Source organism: Ammospiza caudacuta, chromosome 8 (genome assembly GCF_027887145.1).
Source record: "Ammospiza caudacuta isolate bAmmCau1 chromosome 8, bAmmCau1.pri, whole genome shotgun sequence".
Taxonomy (NCBI): domain Eukaryota; kingdom Metazoa; phylum Chordata; class Aves; order Passeriformes; family Passerellidae; genus Ammospiza; species Ammospiza caudacuta.
Window position 1 is genome coordinate 20450962 of NC_080600.1, and position 24376 is coordinate 20475337.

Below are 24376 nucleotides of genomic sequence, written 5' to 3' on the forward strand. Positions count from 1 at the left end.
TTTCACGCCCTAGCAAGCCACCATGACATTATAAAACTTTATAATTTTCCAAGTTTAGCCCTTACAGGCTCAGAAGCACCTTATAAACGGGAGTTGGCCCTGCACTCTAACATGATTGTCACCAGTGAACCTTACAGCAGCTGTGAGTAAAACTGTCGTATTTCCAAGCAGTAAAGTTCTATCATTCATAGAGCAAGAGTAAAGTGGTCTTCCTCCCTTGCTTTCAAGCTTTGAGGATGAGGGATGACTACGCAACCTCCTGGGTATTCCTTCGGCACTGGCCCACTTGACAGCGGATCTGTTCTAGTACGAGTGAGTAGCAGACTCCAAGTCACTGTTTTGCTCGAATGCAATGTTTTGCATTCTTATGAATAAAGGGTACAGCTGGATGATGCCTCCACCCGGGTTTATGGCAATAATCTGTTTTGCAGCAGGAATGCCAGCGTGGTATTTACATTAAGGTTATGTCAGAGTCACAACTTGTGAAAGACTCAGCCTTTTTAGTACGGAAGGGCTATTAGAACTTTACATCGTAGTTTTCTGAAGCTAAGGAATAGCAATATTGTTAATGATAACAGAAAAGTGGAAGACTTGGCACTCTGACAAGGAAAATTAATTTCTGTAGTGGGAGCTTTCCTTCCTTGCAGAAGTAACTGAGGAGAGCACAGCGCTGCGATGCCCGAGTGCCTTCGGGCCGCTCTTCGCCGCGGGCAGCGCACCTGACGCGGGTCCGGCCGGTGCCGCTCTGCGCTCTGCCCGGCGCCGGGGCGGCCGCGCTGTCCCGGCAGCCGAGCCCCGCTGTCCCGGTGTCCCGGCAGCCGAGCCCCGCTGTCCCGCTGTCCCGGCAGCCGAACCCCGCTGTCCCGGCAGCCGAGCCCGCTGTCCCGCTGTCCCGGCAGCCGAGCCCCGCTGTCCCGGCAGCCGAACCCCGCTGTCCCGGTGTCCCGGCAGCGGAGCCCCGCTGTCCCGCGGCTGCCGGCGAGGCACGGACGCGGCCCAAGCTCCGGCCCGGCCCGGGCGCCCTCCCGCCGGCCCCCGGGCGGTGCGGCCCCGCCTGCGGGGCGGGGCGGGCGCTGCTGGGCCCGGCGGGCCGCGGACGCTCGGCGGGGCCGGAGCGGAGCGGGGGTGCCGCTGCCGCCATGCCGGGCGCCGCCGCCCCCGCCCCGCTCCCCCGTCCGGCGGGCCGCGCCCGGGCCGCGCCCCAGGAGCGGCGGCGCAGGGTGGCCCCGCTGGCCGCGGCCCCGCCGGCCCGGGCCGGGGACGAGCCGCTCCTCAGGGGCATCTTCGAGATCGGCAAGAGGAGCTGCGACGTGGTGCTGAGCGCCCGGCGGCTCCGCTGGAGCCCCATCCTGCCCGAGAGCCCCACAGGTGGGACGGGGCAGGGCGGGGCGAGCTGGGGCCCGCGGGGAGAGGCGGCCGGGGCCCTCCGGGCAGCGCGGGACAGGCACCCTAACCCGGGATTGCAGTAGAGTGCTTAGAGGCAGTGCTGCGGGCACCTCTGTTCCCTTCGGGGTTACTTTGCTGACTGAAGAGAAACAGAAATTGTTCATAACGCTTTGAGTGTCTTGTACCTGAACCAGCTCTCTCTGGCAAGAGTCTTGTCTTCTTGGTGGGTCATACGGAAGGGACAGAAGGTAGAGAGCATGTTTGTATGGCCTCTTTAGCCCCAGGCAGAGCAGTAAGAGGATTTGATTTTGTTTCTGCGGCATCAACTTTTCCCGGCTTATACTCTTTGGCAGGTACATAAGCTAGAGCACAGAGAGGAGAGTATGGTTTTGCGCGATGTGTCTGAGTTTTGTGATGAGGCTTCTGTTGCAGGTCGTCGTTGCTCTATGGCGTTCACACGGCAACACGCTGAGAAAGTGTGGTTACAGGATTTGATCAAGTGAAACAAATTATATACGAAAGTTTAAGAAACAAAGGAGTGCTGCTTGAACATATCCAAATAGATACCTTTTTCCTAGAAACTGTTGAAACATACATATAGTTGTAAAACTGCGTACACACTCCTAAACGTCCTTGTTTATTTCAGTGACCTCCCAGTGTTTACATTAAAGAGAAGTCAAAGTTGTATTCAGGAATGCAGTTTCCAGGCAGCGTGTTTGCCTCCCGGGATGGCATGGTTTGCTTGTCCAGGCTTAAAATACCACATTTATTTTAGAAGTGTATTGGACAGAAATTAAAAGTTCCTGTAGGTAAGATCTCATCACCATGGAGTCAGCATTTAGTGAAGCAAAGAAGTAGTTAGATGCTCGCAGGTGAAGTCATTATGGTTCATTTAATGTTGGGATAGCAGAGCTATGGAAACTGATCAAGTACACAGTCATGCCCTGCTGCTGACTCCTCTCCTGTGCACAGTGTAACCGTGTTAATGCAGTGCTGCACTCACACTGAAATACCTGCTTTGCAGCCGGACTGCTGAGTTCTGATCGCCCGCACACCCGGTGTGGGGCACAGCCCTTCCTCCTGGGGAGCCGGTCTGGGTGCCGTAGGTAATGCTGCTAGCGCTGGAGGCTCTCTTCCTTCTCATTTGGGACTATCTACAGGTCTCTGTGTATGTGATCTGTAGTGTGATTTATTAATTATTTAGTTCTGTGTGTAGAGCTCTAATATGTCTGTCACTTTATGTTCTGCCTCCTTTAATGTAGGTTAAATTGCCATATATCAGGAACTAGGGTCTGTAATTGTCTTGTAATTGTCATCAGGGAAGGATATTAAGGTGCAGACAGGAAGAATAGATTCTGGTGTATATTGCTTCATGCTTCCAGAGATGGGGAGTATTTTCTGTGTTTTGGAATTTGTGTGGTTTTGGCTTTTTTTGTTTTGTTTGACTGGTTTGGTTTGTTTGTTTTCCTAGGAAAAATTCATCCCTCTCAGCTGCTTTCATCCACACACCAGAAACTTTCCATAGCTCCTGAGAGGTAATGACGTTAGCAGTGCCTATAGTCAGACCTGTAGCAGATGGCAGGACTTCAGGAGTCCTATGAAAAGCAGCACTGACAAACTGTTGCCAATTTTATCAGGATTTGAGCTTTTACTGCACATGTATTAAATATATGCTGAAACTTCTTTTCTGGTAATTTGGTTTTATACTATGTGGCATTGAGCTGCTGAATAGTTTCATTTTTGAGAGGCTGCAGTTGCAGCAGTCAAACACAGGTTCTGGAGCTTGAATGTTTTTTCTTTCCCTCATTCTTGGCTCCCAGCAGCACTTACCCTGGGGTGTTCTGTCCCGGTGCTGGGAGGAGCCATCTGTGGTAGGGTCTCATTCGTAGATAAGTACAGCAGTGGAGTGTTCAGAGATGGCTAAAAGATCTCTGGACAAGTCTTTCCACTGAGATTTGGCTTATGCATGTTCTCTCCAACCCAAAAGCTTCCTCATGTAGTTTGCCTGAGGCTCTAAGAGGTCAAGCCAGGTCTTCACGCTTTGCAAGCACTGCAGAATATCTTGCTTGGACTCATTTGTAGCAATTCTTCCTATTTTAGGGAAAGGTCTTTTTTCTATGGCAATTGCTACAGTCTGTCAAAATCAGAGAACCATAAGGTAGTTGCTTTGTTCCCTTTTTCCTAACCTCCCATCCCCCATAGTTCTCCAGATGTATTCCTGTCTTGCTGAAGTTGTCGTTTGTCATCCACAGCTCTGAGGTTCCGATTGTTTGTTCTTACACGTGGTATTTTGTGCAGCCTTGGCTCCTCCAGGTTCCACCAGAGCTCAAAGCTGCAGCTCAAAGTCCCCAGGCAGGGGACGTTTGCTGTGCCTGGGCCCAGTCATGTCACAGGGATGTATGTATGTGTAGTTCTGCTCCACTGTGCTGCTGCTGGGGGCTCTAGGCAGCCTGATTATCAGGAGGACTTCCTCCTTTACTCTGTCCTGGAGTTCTGCAGCTCTTGTCTCCAAGAGGTTTTTGGCTACCCATGCTTGCTGATGACTTTTGATGGCCTCCTTTGCTGTTCACTCCACAGCAAAGTTCCTACCTCTGAAATAAGCATGGCCCATTATGAGTTTTGTGTGTTATTTGTTATCACAGAGCTTATGGCAGAAGTGAGTCTTGGGCAGGTGGCTGGGTGTGGAGCCTGTGGAATGTGTCAGGTGGGAATGTGGACAAGTGAGGCACAGCTCAGGGCCCCCTTGGAAAGGCTGCAGCTCCAGCCTGGGTATGCAGCTCAGCTGAGCCTGTTCTCCTCCCTGCAGGCAGAACCCCTTGGCCCATAGCTGGTTGCTTGCCTTTAACAGTGCACTGGGCGCCTCAATGAGACACAGAGCTCACAGGCAGTAGTTGGTAGTTTTTCTCTCTAGCCTCTTTCTATGTGTCATTCCTGTGCTATAATAATGGAAATTAAGAAAAAGACAAGACTTGTATATTAATATTCCAGCCCTGAACTGGGGAGGTTCACTCATTTTGAGTGCTGCTTCAAAACTACAGCAGCGAAAGCGATCTTAAGTACAGATTTGAATATTATATGTGATTTTTCTAAGTTCCTAGAAGATCATTTGTATCCTCTTTATGCACACAGGTTTTTTTGTTGTTAAATAAAGACTGTAATTCTGATAATTTTTAAAGCCTCCAGCATGTTTTTAAAGTTTGCCACAGAGTTTCCTGATTAACAATAATTGCAGTTTTTCAGCAGATTTCTGACAGGTAGGAAATGTAACAAAACTGGCAATTGTCCAGTGCTTTACCAGTATGTGAAGCCTGGAGGATTTTGATCATCCTGATAAACTTTATAAGTGTAATTTCTTGTGTGTGTGTAGTGTACTAAACTGCACATGAAGTTATTCTCTGACTGACAGCCTTTGGGCTGGGCTGCCTATTGGGATAATAATAGTAATAATTTGGATAAAGCTTGCTTTTTAATTATAAGTAATTGAACATAATTTCTAAATTAATTAACAAACAAGAAAATAAGATCTTGGAGCAATCCAGAGGTTAATGTACTGTTGAATATATATTTCACAATGAATAAAATAAAAAAATATATTTTTATAATTAATTTAAATTAATTAATAATAAGCATACTATTCTTATCTATAGTATGCTATAGTTCTTGTTGCTGTTAATCTAAAATATAGATTTACAGATATTCTGTGGAAGTGCAGCAATAAGGAAAAAAGAATCACTGATGTATTTCAACAGTGAAAGAGTCAGCAATAAAGGACTTAAAATTAATTCCGAGTGCATAGTGGCCTGTTGCCAAGGCTATTTAGGAACAGATGTGGCTGAAATAGATACCAATAGTCTGTTTGGGATCTCTAAAGTAAGACATCTGTCAGTCTATCGGTCAGTCAGGAATAATGGAAATGGAAACTGGCTGTTACAAAATGTGAATTACTGAAGTTCCAAGAGGACTGAATTCAAAGCTTTTGATTCTACTTCTGACATGTAGAGAACATATTTTCTCTAAGTGGCTTATCTGTTATCCAAACAGAAAAACTATTTTTAAGGAAGAGACGTAAGAAATATGAAGTGTAACTGAAAGTGACATGTGCCACATAAATATGTGACATTTTATATACATATGTACATTTTAGGATGTAAATTGAAGGAAGAAAGCATGCAGTTTTAAACAATCCCATGGTATCTAAACTTATAAAGCACTCAAATATTTTTCCAGGAAGTCTGTAAAATTAATGTATTTTAGAAAACTGCTCTATGAAGCTGCAAAATAATTTACTAATCTACAATTTATTGTGGAAATTGAAAAGTATTTATGGAAATAGGATACACTAATTAAAGGAGTCTTAAATTTTGTTCTTTATTTCAGGGGACTTTTGAACATATCTTGACTGTCCATGTGGTTTTTTTTTTCCTTTATCAGAAGATCAGTTCACGTGTTTGTGGCACAACTTAGGTTGTTTCATTCTTTCTATTCTTTCTTGTATTTCACACATTTATCCACCTCTTTGCTTACATTGAAAAGGGCTAACATCCTCTGGATACCTAATAGGGCCTTTTATATGCACTTTAATTCTCTACCTCCAAAGAGAGAGATCAGATATTTAAAACTTTGTTCAGGAAAAAAGTTTCTGTGCTAGTTCTTGAAAATTATATTTGTGTGTTCAGGTTTGCATACACATTAAGTTCTGCCTGTGTTAGTGAGCTGGATTCTGATGCTATGGGAATTTGAAATAACAGGATTTATTTAGCTTTCATGGAAAGTAAGTCTACTTTATGGCCTGTTTAACGTAAGACTTTCTGTTGATGAATTTGTGGTTTGTGTTATCTTAAAGCTCTTGTAGGCCATAAACTGAGCAAGTTTTAGGCTTGGATAAAGGTGCTGGGTTTTGTTTTTGTGGGTGAGATTTTTTCCTTTGTTTCTCCTGTAGCACTGTGTAATAATTAGGTCTTTGCCATGTTGTATTATTAGAGATAAGGTTGTGCTTTGCTTTATTGCTCTCCTCTGCCTGCCTGGGGAGCGAGGCTGGTGCCTGGCTGGGTGCTTGGCACAGCACCTTGTGCGCCATGGGCCAGTTGGCACACCAGGAACGAGCCAGGCGTGGCTGGTGCTGGGCTTTGGCTGCTGAGCAGGGGATTGCAGGGAGATGGGTGGGCATCAGGGGCAGTCAGGAGCGCTGTGGTGGGGCTGAGATGATGTGTTATGGGAGTGTGGGGGCTTTGGGGCAGCTGATGTGTGCGGGAGGGATGAAAGGACTGGAGGGGACGCTGGAGCGTTCCTGGGCAGACAGGGAGACATGCAGGATGGTGCTGTGGAGTGAGGGGGTGTGTGATACAGCCTGGGGAATCACTGGAGAGTTAGAGGAGACATCATGAGGTAATGAGGAGTAGAATGTGAATTATTTTTAAAAAAGGTATCAAGGTTCCATAATTATCTTGTTCACAGTTCACTCTTGGCTATGCCTTTTGGCAAAGGCGTGCAAGAGTCAAATGATGGTCCTGCTTACAGAGCATGATGGAGAGAATCCAAAGGTGTATATTAAAAAATAAGTTGATATGCTAACCAATCTTTGATGCCCATGCTAGTGATGTTTTCATATCCACAATGGTGCTGTAACACTGAGTCACTTTCTCAGTTTAAATTATTGTTTTTTTAAAATTATTAAAGAATATGCAATCAAATCCCTTATTGAAGTAGGGATATGCAGTCAAATGTCTTATCTCAATTTCTTAATTATCCTGGTTTTTGTCCCTTCAGAAACACTAATTTTTTTAGCCCCTCCCTCTTTCAGATCCTAGATGCTATTGTATTCTTTCTTTGATTGTCCTTTTACCATATCATCCCCAAATCTGTACCCTCTATTATGCACCTTTGTCTTTTTCTATTGCATCAAATGTTGCCTGCTTATCTTAACTTTTAGGCGTAATTAATTGGAAGATGCATGAAAGTGAATTTTTTTCTGCAGCTGCAAAAAAGAAATAAAAGCAGGGAAGTCTGTCATCTGCTCTTGTTGGATTCAATAAAACTAAACTTAGAGAAACAATTTTCCTCTCCTTGTAAATGTCTTGTTAACTATGTATGTCACAGAAGCAGCAGGTAAATAATAGATACTGTTGCAATTATGTAAAACCCAAACAAATAGATATTGGATAGAAGAAATCCCTTTTTGTTTGCTGTTTCATTTAGGTATGCCTGGCTATGTTATGCACTGCCTTTAGAAGGAAGTATTTATTCAGGACATGCAGTTCTCTAAAGGTATTTTTATCCTACTAAGACAATTTATGAAAAAGCTTAAGTGGCAGAAAATCTGAGAACATAACCTGAAGAACAGAGTAGTCTGTGTACCTTAACATTTGTGGGTTGTGGAACTAATGTTTTCCTTTTGAGGAAATCAGTGGTCCTGGTTTTTATGACTTATGTTGTAGCAGTATGTGCAGACAAAAAACCATAATGTGTTGAGTATCTGATACATGTATTACCATATTGCCATAAGGAACTGCTATTATGTTAGACACCAACTGATTTCGTGATAGTGTTGGATTTCTCTCACATATGCTTATGTTTTTGTACAGATGATCCTTTAGGAACATCTGCTAGTTTTGTGGTGGTATCTGCTGTTTCCTTTCAAAATTTGACCTTTTTGTCGTTTAGTGCTGTGACTGCTATAGAATTGTGTTTTACCAGGATCCTTTTCTAAATTGATTCCTGTCTCATAGACATTAACTGTCAATTTTTGGGGTTGTGATTTTTTTTTAAAACTTTTAAAACTGCTGACTTGAAATAAGTGACTAGAATATTTTCCAACTCAATTGTTCAGGTTGTTTCAGAAATACAGGTGTCTGGGGACTAAAAGTGTGGATGGTACATCTCAAACTATTTCTCTAGGGAAGTAGTTTTGGAACTCTAGACTTGCAATTTAGGAACTCTTCCCCCTTTAGTTGAAGAGCAGATTTGAACAGTAAAACCATGTGTTATTAAAAAAGTTGAAATTGTAAGCCTGAATTTTTTTGTGAGATTTGATGTCTGGTAGCTGACCTGTAAGGGATTTGATGAAACACAATTCACTTATGTTTAAGATCTGATGGAACTTCCTCCTTCCCCAGCTTCTCACCTAGTTGTGAAAGGAATATATTAAATCACTTACAACAGTTTTTTCAATGACTTGGTGTAACTCACAGGTTTCTAGTCCAGCATGTGGCTGTTTCTCACCTGTGTGCTCCAAGTTTAAACAAATGGTCAGTTCATTAACAGAATTCAGTGCTGAACTCTGAATTTCCTGGCTGTTGCCTGTTTGAGCAACGTCAGATGGTAGTTAGTTGGATGCTTTTCAGTACTGAATAGTTGCTGTAGTTGTCAGTTTATTTGAACTGTGACAATATATCTGTTCTGCCAGTCCATACACTCAAGTGAATATAGGAAAGTATTCTTTGTGAGGCTCTCAAAATGCAAAGCAACAGATGTTATGTACTGCACAATTATAGGTATCCTGGAAACAGGTCTTTACACAGTGCAGGCAGTCTTGGAAAAACAAAATTTGACACGTGAATGATCAAGTTAAGGGTAACAGCAAGGAATCCTTATGACTAAATATAATGCTGTTTTGCACATACTGATCTGAGTTTGGGTAATTAAGTGCTTATTGTTATATCACCCTCCTGTCATTTGACAAAAGTTTAAAAATTATCTTGTAGTTATATTTTTCCGTGTTGTTTTAGTACAGCATAGTAGAAATAGAATATTCTCACTTAAAAATAACAAATGAAAATGACTTTTGAAAAAGCCTATGTAATTCTAAGTAGTGAAAATTCTTGTAAATAAATTGCTAACAGAAAATAGGAAAAAATTCAAGGTGACTTACTGGGTTTCTATGTGAAAATAGCACATTTTTGCCTGGCTGATCTGAAGATGGTTCAAAATGAGATTGCTCCTGTCCAAGTCCTCTCCCTGGTCTTCTGTTTGTTGCATGGCCTTTTGGATTCTTGTCAAAATGCTCTGTCAAGAAAGGTACTGGAAGATTTCACACTTGGATGGCTTTGGGTTTCCCAAAGGCCTGCTCTGTCACATCTATGTAATTTAACTTGGAGTGAGGTGATTAGCTAGGGATCAAAATTATTGTGCTGCCAGTGAATAATACACTAACAGTTAGATGGCTATAGATGGTGGTAACTCATGTCAACATCAAACTTTGAACAGATTTTTTCCGTGGATTCTGCAGCTGACATTCTCTGGTGAACCTAAATGTATTGTATGTATACAAAAGATTGTATACAGATGTCTGTTTTTAATTTTGTATTGTTTTTATTTAAGGAAAAAGAATATGCTGAGTATTTAATGTCAAATGTAATGTTTCTTGGACACTTGACTGCAACACACTCATTAAACAGAGCCAGTAGTAACTGGAGTTGGTTTGGGAAACAATGCTTACTAGAAAAATGAGTACCTGATCAATGTTTGTTTCTTTTTTTAATTGTAGTACAAGTTAAAATTAAATAAGAGGTGGGTTTTTTTTAGGATTTGCATTTGCTGAGTACTTAATTATTTAAAATATGATGGAAATGAGCAGGTGGTGTTTTTGAAATTTTGTCCCCAGGTTTCACTTGTTTTATGGAAACAGTTTGGGGAAGGTACACACAGAAATTCAGTACTTAATTTACAATGATTTGTATGTATACAAATGTTTGTCTTGCTTAAAACAGATATTGTTTTTTTCATCAGCATTTAGCAATATTGATTTTATGTGGGAGCAGAGCAATAAAGTAAGTTCTTTCCTACAGCCCAACTTCAAAGCCATGGCAGTTTTACAGATTTGACCAGGCAACAGGACAGTGAGTCCAAGAGTGGGAAGAATTACACATAGTGTAATTATTAGTGTATTGATCTCTTGCTTGAATGCCATCAGCTTGGAATAAAGATCAGGAGCTGTAGCTATACCATTCCTAATGTGTGTGATTATAGTTTATCATGTGCAAAATGTCATCTGTCACTTAAACAGTTGTTAGGATTATTATGTTGAGGATAATTAGAACGTAAGTAGAGGCTAAAGCAGATGTTTGTATGCTCTATAAACCAGCAGTTATTTAACCACATCTTGGATACTGTGTGCAGTTCTGGTGTCTGCAAAGGCAATGTGGGACTGGAGAAGGTTCAGGGGATGACAATGGGTAAAGGTGCATAATGGCTTCTGGATGAGAGTGGCAGACTAGGCTGGCACTTCTTGGTCTGAAAGGAAGGTACTGGAGATGGGCTCTGGACATATGGAAATATGGTGCTTCTAATAAGGCTGAGCAGAACCAGGCTGAAAACCAAATGGATAGCTATGAGAACTGTAAAACTTACTGCCAAAGGATTGTTAATGCTAAAAGATTGTGTGGATTCAGATGGATATGGAAGGCCTCATTTTACTGCTCTTAAATGTTTAGAAACCACAGTCAGCTCAGGGTGTCCCAAATGAAAACAGGTGGGGAATGGAAAAGTACTAGTGGGAAACAGAATAAATGCTTCCTTTATTCCTTCTCTTCTCTTAGCATCTGCTTATGGCTATGGTTTGATATAAGATACTGGGACAGATGGACGTTTGCTCTGTCCTGGTATTGCTGCTCTTACATACCAGAAACCAGTTAAATTATATTTAAATGATATTTTGAGTAAAAGCACACACATCGCTAGTCTGCAATTCCGCCAGTGTCTGCAGTGCCAAGCAAGATTTAATGATAAAATCTTAACTTCAGTTTGCCTGGCCTTCCATTTTCCATTTGCAAGGTGCTTCTTTTTATTGGTGGAACAATACAGTTTAAAGAACTATGTTCTTTGCCTAACAAAATACCTTTTCATTTTATTAAATGTTGGTTAAGTATTACAGTGCAGTAGCAGAATGTTTAAGAAACCTGAATTTCTTGGCCATAATTCCCTTGAAAATATTGTTCATATGACTGCTTCTAATTATTTATAGTATTGGGGTTTTTTATATATTTATTTTTTGTTGTGGAGATAGGAAGGTAAATTCCAAAGACATAGTTAGACTTGTATAGGATAAGAGTCTGAAACAATTACAAATGTTTTAGTTTGATCAACTTCAGAATAGGGAAAAAGTGTAACTTCAATATGCTTTGATGGTATTTTTCCATAAATATATTTATGGAAAAATATATTTATTTTAAAATTTATTTATGGAAAAAATTATATTTATCCATAAATGTGTTTGAGAAGATTTCTTATGTTCACAGAAGAAAACCCTTAATACAAAACATCCATTTCCATTAGTTTTGTCAGCCACTTAAAGATATGTGCCAAGATATCAATACAAATCATTTCTTGAACACAGGTGGTGATAATTTTATTGCACAATTCACTTTATGGTTAAGTCAAAGATTATTGTATGATGCGTAATGTGTGGCTGGATATGTGCAAGAACTAATATTTGTTAAATTTACTTTTAAACGAGAAAAATAGGTTTAATATTGAGATAGAGGAAAACTTGCATGGAATATAACAATAACACACTGTGAAAGTGCATGCTGAAGAGTTTGAAGATGCATCTTTCTGTTGCTGTGTGGGTGCTCTGAATGGGAATTGCTCCCTGACTCTGCAACCATATGCAGGATTGTGATGCTGTGAGTAAAATTTGTAGGATCTGCAAGTAAGATACTTACTTCAGCCTCATAGTGGTAATCCCTGTGCATATTGGTGTAATGCTAGCATTTAAAAGTTTGAGGGAGTAAAAATTCGTGTGTATTATGGGAGATTTGAAGCGCATCTTTGTCAGCTGACATGTTTATTCAACAGTGAAGACTGATCAGAAACGGCTTGTTTGTTTGTTTGTTGTTATATGTCAGTCGTATTTGTTGTCATATGTCAAGTAATCTTTCTGTTTGATTTTAGTACTTAGTACCAGGATATGTAAATGTGAAGTGCATGTGCAGTTACCATACTGGAGATAGGAGGAGTTGGTGGTAGATGCCAAAGGACTTGCTTAAAGTACATTGGAGAGGTTTGTTGGAAGTTTTTGGTGCATGCCAGGATGGAAAGCAGACATTGTGGAGCATTTTGGGGTAGGTTTTTTTGGCTGCTTTTTTGGCAAGTAGCTCTGTTTTAAAGCAGTCAGAAAATAGGTAAGTTTCTGTGTATATATTTACTATACTAATTTAGATTGATGTAAAAGTGCAAGTTATCTCTATACCTAATTTTGAATTTCATGATACTCAATGTTGACCTTTTATTCATAAAGCATTTTATGAATTATGCATGTTCTCTGGCATGCATTAACTTATTCTACTTTATGGACTGGTTATGTCACATTTCAAAATTGAGATCTCCAGATTTTTGAGAATCTTGTGAAAATCTCAATCGATATTTTAAATGACTCATTACCATTTATTAATGGTAATGAGTCATTTAAAATATTGTTTTAGGTATGGTAATAGAAATTATAATTTAGAATTATAATTTCTAAATGGTATAACAACATAAAATATTAAAACAACTCTAAGGGCTTCACCTGATCATTTTGAGTGTATTTTAATTTTTAAAATAGAAATATATACAATTTTTATAGACTAATCAGATATTCCCTAGTGTTATTTTTTCTGCTAAACATTGTGTAGACCTGTTGATAGACTTTATATGTGTGTGATGCAATGTACCAAAATTTAAATTAGCTCAGAGATATTTCTTATCTCCAGTTTTCCTTTGACATGGGTGTGTTGCAGTGTGTGCGCAGCAGTGCTGCTGCTCGATGCAGTGAGCCTGCCCTGAGCTCAGTGCAGATCCACGGGCACAGGTGGGTGTCCTGGTGGCACCACGCAGGGAAACACATGGCACTACACAACATGGGGCAAAGAGCACGCAGTTGGAATTCAGATTCATTCTGTGGATACCTTGGAAATTTGTGCTTGTTGATGTATGGGTTGTAATTTCTGAAAAGGGAGTGCGTGTTGTTGTATTGAACTTTTGTGAGACAGACAGCACCCTAATGTAGCTGTCCTTACTTTGTGCAGAGAGGAGCTATTGTATGAGCTTGTTTATGTCAATATTTTAATAATTTATCTTTATAACTGCTTTTGACTATATTTATAGTAACATTGGCACCCTGTGTACAGAAGATAAAATCAGTGCTGAAAGGAAACTTGCATCCATCTGGAAGCAATAAACTTTTCTAAAAGACTGCACAGTGTTACTTAATCCTGTGATTTCTCACTGTGAGTGAAATTAAGGTTTGGTTCAGTTGTGTCACATCATATTGGTATCAAATCTTTTGTGAGAGCCATGTCGTAGTGTTAAGCTACAAAAAAAAATTAAAATTTATGACAGTCTGAGATTGTAATTTCCTCAGTCACAGAATTATGCATCATTGCAAATGGAGTCAATTCCAGATAATAAAAATAATTGTAATACTGGAAAGCTTCTGGAGTGTTGCATTTTTAGGCCTTCTCTTTATATGAAGTGCTAATTTCTTTACTGCACAATTGACTAAGAATACTTTAAATTTGGTGTTGCATTCTAAGTAATTTTTGTATTGTACATCTATCATGTAATATAAATTATGTTTTTGTTAAGACAAAATATTTTATAAAGTTAGAGAAACATGAACAGTCTTCATAAGGAGAAAGGGGGGAAAATCTATATTATAAAGATCTTCTAATACAATTCTGGGGGGGTTTTTGGCCCTTTTCTTTTAAGTTTGTTACAAGTGTGGTGTACATGAACAAAATAGGATTCACTCACCCCTGCAGGCAAAGTGGTGTAGCCTGATTCTTCCTGTTCCTAAGTGGCAACTGAGCATTGGGGTGAGGGAAGGGTTTTATGCTTGTCAGAGGATTCTGGTGGTGCTATTGCCATCTCTTGCCCTTGGGCTAGGGCAGGAGATGCAGATACACTGATACAAAGGATCACAGAGTTTCCTTCATAAATCTCTGGAAAAAAAGAAACAGACCAGACATCAATGAGGATAAAGCCAAACATGTAGAAATTTGTGGATGAGGTCATCTAGCAGCTGATAGCTGTGCTTTGATAACTAAAAGCATGACTTGCTAGGGTACTTGAATTATCCACAGTTTACAGAAGGAAATTGTGTTTAGAAGAGGCTGCTGGTTCAGCATATTCAGCAATATGGATGGTTTATAAATCTGTATTTGAGGCTGAGGCAGATCTGGTGCCGGTAAGGCTCCAAGTAAAAGTAATTGTTAACTTGTATTAATCAAACTCAGTAATGTTGTCTGGCCATAAGAAGTCATTTGTTTCTCCGCTTTCCCTTATTTTCTGAAATGACAGAAGTAATTGCTGTGATTGTAACATAAATTAGTGGGTACCAAACACTGTGTATCTGTGAGATGCTTTTGAGGAAATGTAAAATTAGGCTCATGTTTCCTCTTTGGGAATTCTTTAGTATATTTCAGCTCTGCTAGCCCACTCTATTAAATCATGTAGGCTACTAGATACCAGTCTTCTCTTTATTTGAGAAATCTCTCTCAAAATAAATTCCATTTTATGATGGATGTAGGGTTGGTCTGTGTAAGACTAGTCATTGTATATGATACATATGTTTGCAGAGGTTTTGGGAAGTGATGGAAATCAGTGACACTTTTTAAAATGTTGTTACTCTGAAGTTTCTACCATAAGTCCTCTTACTTACTAAATGAAAAACCTCAAAGTTTAAGCCACTAAACAAAAGGTTTGCAGCTATTTGTCAAATCATATTATGAAATTAGGCAGTATGTGGGCCATGATCTTAATATAAAATGTAGAGCTTTCTATAGTACATTTCCAGTGACCTCTTTCTTGCTCTGGTATTAATAAGAAAGTGTAATTATTAAAAGCAAAGCTCTTGCTTCATGCATCCTCTCAAATGCTTCAGGAGGGGAATCAGTCCTTGTCTGCCTTGCTTCCTTTCAGCTTACCTTGTTGTTCTAGCATTATTCCTGATAGATCTTTATGCTATTTTTAAATTGATCATCTCCCTCAAACGTACGTGTAGAATGAGGGGGAAACTTCCTTAAGGTGAAGCTTTTTCTCTGGGACAGTGTTAGGCCTTCTGCTAAAGCTTCAATCACACTTTTTTTTTTTTTTTTTTTTGCAGAGGTATTTATTCACTAAGCTATCTGACTTCTTTTCAAACTGCCAGTGTCAGTATATTTTTCTAATGAAATTCTGCCATTAGCCTGTAGTTAATAAGCAAGGTAATTCACTGCTCTATGTGAGAGCTGAGTCAAGGCACTAATGAAATTTGATGGATAGATGTCTGATGAGCCTCATTACAAGAGGAAAGGCCTTTTCCATGGCCTGCTGGGCACCAAGCAGACTCAGGAGGATGTTTCACTCTGATGGGTGACAAGTGTCACTCTGAGATCTGGTCATACTCCCAGGGAAGTCCCCAAGCCTGGCCTTTCTCCACAAGGCCTCAGCTCCAGCAAAGCCAGCCTCTGAGCTGTACTAAACTATGCTCTTACAGTATGGGATCCTCTTTTCTTTTGGTTCAGCCAGAACTAAGTAGTTTGGTGATGGTTGTTCTTTTCAGAAGTTTGCCTATTGCCATTTTTTAAAGCTGTAGTGAAACTTAAACAAATTTTAAGTCTTGATCCAGCTTGAGTCTGATCCAGCTCAAGACTCCAAGGACTACACCAAATGTTCCCTAAGGCTGCCCTTCTTTCAGTTGGTAGGATGCTGTGCACAGGGGCTGTGTGTGCAACAGCCCTGTGGTTTGGTGGGGGTGTTCAGAAGCTTGAGGAATAGTTTTTAACAGATATGGTGGAGAACAGGGGCTGGAATCAGCTGGTTGTGGTGTCTTGGGGAAAGACCCGTTTGAAAAGTGGTGAGAGACAAGAGAGGAAGATGAAAGGTAGGAGGTTACATTTACCCATGCTTTTAGTATAGCAAAATTGTTTAGGAACAAGGGAATTATTCTATTATGTAATGTAAACCTTTATCCTATGACTGAGATTTGCACTGGAAAAGTACTTGGGTTTTTGGCTAGTATTGTGTTGAAAAATTGAAACATCAAGTACAAATTTGTTCTGGAATTTTATTTTTTAAATATGTCCATTATTCTTCATAAAAATATTCTTTTTAGCAATCTGTAATTGCTTAGTAGTTTAAAATAAGATGACTTTAAGCTAGAATAGTGAATAACTCCTTGTCCAATGAAACATAACTGAATGTGTCATTGTTTTGCAAAGTGGAATTTTATTCTGAGACTTGTAATTTATTTTTTTTAATGTATGAGATGTCACTAGGGCTCTGAAGCATTAAGAGAAGCCATTGTGCATATTTTCCAGTTCTCACTGACTCTTGTTGATCTGTGTGATCTTTGGGGAGTTGGCAATTGGAAGTGAAAATGCACAGCAGATTGGCTCAGGCCACGTTGACTTCCTGCTGATGAAAGCAGACAGTCCCAGTTCTTCCTTCTTCCCTGCTGTGAATTTTCTTAGCACTTTGTAGCATCTCTAGTTTTATAGGACTTGTGTTGAACTGATTGTACTAAACAATGTGTCAGCAGACTAAGCCAGGGAAAAGTGGGCAATCTCTGTTACTTTAGGGGTTGATTTGACTCAGCTGGGCTCTGTCCAGAGGCAGACTTCAGGAAAAGGGCTGGGCTGCGCAGTCATGGCAGGGGAGTGGAGGGTGGGTGTCTATTGAGAGAGGGATTAGCAGGAAGCTATTGCATTTGCTTGACAAAATACATCCCTTCTCCCTAAGATTCTCTAGAGAAGGAGAATGAAAGTGGGTTGTATCCCTGTCAGATGTTTTTAAGCTCAGTTTTCTGCCCTGAAGGAATACAGCTGCTGCTGCAAGTGAATAGCTGCCATTAAAAGGTGAAGTGAGTAGTTGCACCCTGCTTTTTCTCTCCAGCTCTGCACAAACTGAGATGCATCTCTTCAGTCCCTTGTAATACTTTCTGAGCTCCTTGCTGCTCCCAAGCAGGTCATTGCACAGTCTGAGAAATGTATTTCTAGATTAGGGCCTTGCTTGTGTTAAACTTCTCCTGTAACTCCTTTAAAAAGGACTAGAGTAATGTAAAACTAATCTTCAAACAAAAACCAGCCCCTCCCCAGCCTGGCCCTGGCTGTACCACCTTCTCCTCAGCTTACTGTTGGATACTTTTGGCAAGCAGAAACTGGAATTTTGATCTCTCTGCTTACAGAATTTGCAATAAGAAATCATTCAAAATTCATGTGTTTTGAAATAGATTTTCTGTCTCATGTTTAGGGTAGTTAAATAAGTGCTAAATAGCCAGAAAAGCTTTACACTTTTTCTTGGCTTTTCTGGCAAGAATGATCATATCTGCTTTTCTCACTGCCAGCCCTTCTTGATCAATAAGTAGCTGAAAACTGTAGAGGTTTTATGAATCAGCTGCATGCTGCTTTCTGTGCTTTGCTGATTTACAGTGAGGGAAAAATGGGCTTAGTAACTGATGGGCTGGTTTATAGGCATTAGACATTATATTAAATATTCCTAAACATAGATTTATTGACATACTGTCAAAAATTAATTTAAAATTCTATTTATTTTTGGGTTTATATTAATATAATTATGTTTATTGTATGTCCTGAATGCTTATTTTAAAAGTAGTATTCATACAGTATAGGATGGTCTGTGATCAATTTTATGATAAATGTTTTATAATAAACCACTTCTTTAATATGTACTGATCACTGTATTTTCTTTAGCATGGTCTTGAGGATTTTTAAAAATTTCTAATTATTTCTGTTAAGTTACACTGCACTCAGCTATATCAATCAACTATTAAGGAAGTAAACTTTGAGAACACAGTGGGGCAGAGAGCCTAAAATGTGTAAAAGCTTTATTTATTCATTATAGTCAGGAGGGCTAGGTATCTTGCCAAAGGTCATAGGAAGCATTTGTGACACTCTTTGCTTTTTGTCCAGTTCTTGTATTATTGTCACATTTTATGTGTGTTTTCTGGTATTTTCCATATACTCCAGATATTTGTTATGGAAATCAAGTCCTTAAGTACCATATCTGGATGCTGGGCTTCTGTGGTAAGGTAACAGTCCAAAAAGTGGTTCCTTGTTGAACTGTTGGTGTTTATATTTAAATAGCACATTTTCTTTAAAATTGTTCTATTTTTCAGTTGTACTGCATTTTTTCTTTGTGTATATTTTCATCAATTTTGCTGTAGACATGAGGTAGTTAACACTCTTAACTAATTAAAATTTGGTTTACTATTTACAATTAAGCTCTACTTGAGTGTATTAGTTCCTCATCTTTTGATTTAGCTCAGTCTGGTTGATTCAGACATAATTTTTTGTTAAATTAGAGATTTGATCACCATAAATAGGAAAAAGATAGGATAGTCTCGTTGCTTGAAATTAGTGCGATGATAAATAGCAGCATAAAACTTCCTAGAAATTCATCTATCCAGGCAGATTTTTCTTTTTTTCATGCTGTATTTGGAAAAAAAAAAAGTGGACATGTGCAGAAACTGTGAGTACAATTAGCGTCAAGCAGATAAATCCAACTCTAATCCTGTTTACGCTCCACATCAGACAGATGTGCTGAGATTGATTCAGACAAGCCCTTGGCTTATAGTAACTTTTTTTTAAGTGCCACATATTCTGGTTTTGTTAGATCTTTATTAAATGTTAAGTGCTGTTAGTTTTGCTCTTCCCTAACGCCTGTAACCTACTTTATGCAGATTGCCTCTCTGCTTTCATGATGACACGGCAGCCTGGTAGAAGAGATTATCTTTATTCCTTGTAATTAAATTGACTTTTTTTTTTCAGAAGATACAACAATGGGAAGTGGGTACTGAATTAAATAAATAGCATGATATCTAATAGATGTACACTTAAATCTCTTGCAAGAACAGATGGTACCCAATATCTTTCTGAGTAATGTGAGAGGACAGTTAATGTCCTGAAACTGCTTGCAATAACCAATATGATAGTAACAAACCAATACGGTTTTCAAAGTTTAAAAAGTGTTTACTACAATATATACTTTATTGCACAAGTAAGCTTGCTTGTCCCCTCATTCTAGAAATATTTTATAAACACAGCTTATGACCTAAATTTTCTTTATCTTAATGAGTTGTTTTATAAAATTTTACTACATTTGAGATGGTCTTATTTTCAGTAAGCAGAGCAAATGAAAATTATAGAATATGCCTGGGATTTTATGCAGATTTCTTTACAACTTTAGGAAAAAATGGGCTATCCTAATCCTACTAGCTAATTCAATGTTTCCTCTAGAAATTAAAACTCAAGGATGATGGTTTTTTACAATTCAGCATTCCTAGAGTTTATATCATTTTCCAAGATTCATCTGGAAATGTATTCCTGTAAAATCAGCAAAGTCAGATGATGGTTTTGAAAATCTAGTTCTATCTAGTAAGAATGTTTGATAAATGCAAGTAAGTAACTGGCTAAAGTAGCCGTGAAAAGAAAATGCAGACCTTACCTGACTTAAGACTAAATGTCATTTTATGAAAGCAAGTGGAGAATAAAAAGTATTTTGTCAGGCCTTCATTTTCCTTGACTTGTGTGGGGTAAATAGAGCAAAGTTTGTAACTTATATGTGGTGCACATCCATAACATTGGTATAATAGAGTTCATGATCTCCTCAGCAAAACTAAGAGTTAAATCCAAAATATGATTTATTTTAAAGAATTTAAAAAGCAAACCCATTTAGAATATTTGTATTCTAATGAATGAATGTTGCAGCTCAGTTATTGCTACAGAATGGTTGTGGTTATATTTCCTTTCTCCTAAAACATTGAGGTAGCGTGCTGGCATTTTCAGTGTACTGTATGTCTGACAGTGAGACTTTGTGAAAAAACCTAAGCAGACCCCTCAAAAATTCTATTTTAAAAGTTAAATAAGTCTTTAATGTAGATATTAAACTATGTAGTTCTAGGTAATTTGGAACATCACCAGTCAGTTTTTCATTTCAGGCCTACAAAGACTATTTGCTCTTAAATGTTTCAGAAGAGCAGTACAAATTTTGACAGAAATTAGGATCTTGGGTTTGGTAATGTTAGTACCAAGTTTGTTTGTGCAATGTCCACTTTGAGTTTGTGTAACATCATAGTTCAATTGGAATCATACAGTATTTCTTCCCCCTCAGTTCCCTCATTTTTAAAGGATACATTGGCTGAAAATATTTTTACAACAGTTGTTGCAGTACTTCAGGATTTATGTTGGGGTTTTTAAAAAAAGTCTTTAGGTGAGTTTTCTCCTGTTTATTTGCTGTATACTTCTGAAAATATGCACTACAGAGAATTTCTTGTTTACTGTCTCAATGCACAGTACTCTCAATTACTTGTCACAGTATTCCTGCTAAGAGTGGATTTCAGTCCAGTTTTACACCTTAGTAGCTGATTTATGGAAATATTAGGATGATAAAGTATAACAAGTTGGTGAAAAATATGTGGGAAGTATAACAAGGTCATGCTTGATTCAGAGCAGGAGAAAATGAATTGGTTGAGAGTTATGAGAAGTCATATAGACTTGAGCTTTAGCAGTGTTAGCATGGCTGAGGAGAAGTCATCCAGGATTCCTGGACAGAGAAATGATCACTCCTAGCCTCCTTTCAGAAATGATGTTGAGCAATGACAGTGTCAGACTGTTACAAGAATTGACAAAGTCATCTTTTTCCTGCCCAGAAAAAGTATATGGCTTTCTGAAACCCTCAGCTTCAAGTGGGGTAATGAAGTTGGGGGTGCTGTCCATCTTTCCCTGGGTGACAATTAAAATAGTTTTCCCAACACTCCAGTACAGCATGTATCAACTATTCATCAAACAGAATCTGCTGTAGTTTTTTTCTCTTGAGAAACCAGAGTTGTTGCTAGATTTGGGGAAGTTTTCTGCTTTCTAGCATTTCTTGCCTTGGGCTGCAAAAGAACCTTTATTGATGTGCTGTATGAGATCTGCTGTAATTAAGAAGAAAGCAGGGAAATTTTTCTTTCTGTGTCCAAAGAATCTGATACCTACAGGAAGGGTGATATTTTTCCTTCGATTTGTGTATTTGACTTTGGTTTTGAGGAATCTGAATGCAGCTCAAGAGAGCAGAAAAAGGAGAAGCCTGCACCACAGCGCCTCAGTTGATACATCTCCAAAAGGCACTTGGAAATGAAGTGGTAGCATCTGCAGCCACAGCATCCATGCAAATAACAGCCCCAAGATAACAAAACCTTCCCTTGGCTAACACAAATCTCCCCTGGGATGAGGATCTCAAACTCTGACAAGAACTTTTTGGACACTGTTTTTCTTGTCTGCTAAACTGAATTCATAAATCAAAAATGGAAGCAAAGATGAGTAACACAGTTTTGGCTTATTTGTCTGTTTTTCCTTGACTGTTTTCTGACATGTTTCTGCTGTAAACACAAAAGGTAATGGTTGTATCAAATGCAAAAATATACTCAGCTTGGGTCATAGCACACTATGACACTACAAGTATGATTGCTATGATTGCTGTGATTTAGGTGAATAGAATAAAGAATTTGCTTTTTGAATCTGAATTAAAAAAGGTGTTTCTTAGAGTGTGAAATTTTATTAATTTTTTTGAACACCAGAAAGCTGAGTAAATAACCTCTTTGAAATTGCTTTGTTTGTACAGCTGGATACATAACAAAGTTGGTAAAACAAAAGACCAATGATTGAGGGAAATGATATGCCATAAGTTTCAATGCAAGCATGAACAGATGCAAGAAGTGAACGTAGAGATGAAGTCCTAACAATACTTTTAGTTGTTACTCCCAGTCACTGTGGTAATGCTTTTCTTTTAATTTTTTTCTCCTTACAGGTGATTCCAGTGTGGCTTTACAGGCTCAAGAGGAGATTATTGAAATGAAGGATGTATTTTCAGTAAAACTGAAGCGTCGTCGTGTTGCAGGGCAGCAAAAAGGTGGTACTTTGTTGGGTATCACAATTTTTAAATGCTTGCATAAAGAGGAGAACAAGCTTACAGACTGTGCTATCCATTTAAATAACCTAAGTGAAGATCATTGTCAGTCATGGTTTAGACATCTGAAGGAAATTTTAAATGGTAAGCATTAAATAGAGGTTGCTGTCATATTTATTTCTATTGGCAATACATGAGGCTGACTGGAGCTCAGAAACATCTTGCCTGTGGAAATTAAAACACAGACATGAATCTTATTTCTGGCAAATGTTTACTACTGAAGTTTTACATAGTCAAGTGTAAAATCTAGGAAAGTGGCAATAATTGACTAATGTATCTGTAAAAGTGAAACAAATTGATGTTATTTTTGGAAGAGTCTTGAAAGCTACTGAAAAGAAGTGGTTTTCTTTATTTTGACTGAAGATTGTTCCGTTCAGAAATCTGCTTCTGAGAGAAAGAACATATTTAGCTGATATTTTCACTTGAAATTGCATCACACCTGATAGTACTAGAGTAGTTGCACTTCTGGGAACTCTTCAGGAACTTCCTGGTGATGGTTTAGGAAATCCCACTTGAGGCTTCCATATTCTTTAGCAACATAATGGGAGAGAATTTCCTCATCTTCATTAATTCACAGGTGGCAGTGCTCTTAAGATTCTGTATGACTCTTGTTGCTTGATTTGATACAAAATTTATTGACAATAGTGATGGGATGCAATCCTTTACTGTAAAAATATCTTTCTGTGTTTGCCTAGGCTAATGCCAATTTCAAGATGCTTTGTTTAACCAATTCTAGGGTTGGTTGGTTGGGGTTTTTTATTTTATTTTATGGAAGCTCTATCAAAATTATCAGAAAAATATTCACCATATAGGGAAAGGAGCCTCACAAGAAATCCAAACCTTTCACTGTAGTTTATATTTGAAAGGCACAGAATGTAGTACACATTTGATTTAAATAACCAAAACTGCATCCCTTCCCCAATGCCAAACTCTGATTTAGCTCCAAAAGGTGCCTCTATTTACAGATTATAGAAAATGAGTTTATTAGAGAAGAAAAGCAGTCTATCTTGTGACACACTATTAGAACTCCAGCTGAATTGTTAAGACTGAGCCAGATTACAGAATTCAAATCTTGTACATCTGTGGTGCTTGTGACAATACTTTGAATAAGAATTTATGGTGTGCTTCTACTGAAGTTTCACAAGCACATATTAAAGAAACAACACGAGTTATTAATTGTACATTCTTGCATTGTTTGTTTACAGTATGGTTTGGATTTTCCCAATGAAGATGTGCATTAAGAAGTGCCTTCCCTTTTCCCCTTTTAAAAGGCTTTATGATGAAATATCTCAATCTGCACAAGTGCCAGGATTCCTGTAGATCTCCAGCTACCCATAAAGGCAAGGACATTTGCATAAGGAGCAAATGTCTGTTTTGTTCCTAGATTACTCTCCATCTATCAGGAGCAGTGATACCATATGTTCACAGAAAAAATCTCTAGCTCAGGTTGCCTTGACCTCGAGGTGCAGTCTGTGCTTTAGAGCTTTGTAACTGGAAGCCACCTGAACCCAAAAATGTGTTCTGTGCAATGCTGTTTCAAGTTCTTGCTTCAGTCTTTCTCTAGAAGCTCAGACCTTGTACAGATGTTTTTTGGATCTCTGATCAGTACATTTTTTCTCCTTGCTTTCTACTTCAGGTATAAAAAGGACTCAGATAATAATAACCAAATGAAACTCTCATCATACCAGTTGCTGAGGTGTATATTTGCCTAAGTCTGAACTAAAAGCAGCTGAGTTCTGTTAATTTCTCAGTGGCTGATATTTCTTTGGGAAGCTATAGTGGGTTTTCATAGTTTTTGCTGCAGCCTTTTAATTTTTTTTTTTTTTGTAATAGTGCTAGAATCATTGCTGTTCATGAATTCAAATTGGCTGCTTCTGGTTTTATCCTTCTGAAGTAGTAAATATTACTTCCCTGCCCTCCTTCCTCCCTCAATCTGTCTGATCACAAAGTAATTTTTCATTAACAGCTGCATTATTTACATGAAGGATTTTTTTTATTGATTCTGGGCTATATCAAATTAAAAGGAGTTGATTTATCAAAGTAGAACATATATATATATAGATTTGGT

The 24376-nt window shown here is 38.8% G+C and overlaps 1 protein-coding gene across 1 annotated transcript in view; it reads left to right on the forward strand.

Annotated features, from left to right (window-relative positions):
- The first annotated feature begins 1139 nt into the window (after positions 1 to 1139).
- Positions 1140 to 24376, forward strand: part of CERKL (ceramide kinase like) — a 52342-nt gene continuing 29105 nt past the window's right edge. The window contains exons 1-2 of the mRNA XM_058809373.1: positions 1140 to 1368; positions 22150 to 22392. Coding sequence (XP_058665356.1) covers positions 1140 to 1368; positions 22150 to 22392 — 472 coding nt within the window. The remainder of the gene's footprint in view (positions 1369 to 22149; positions 22393 to 24376) is intronic.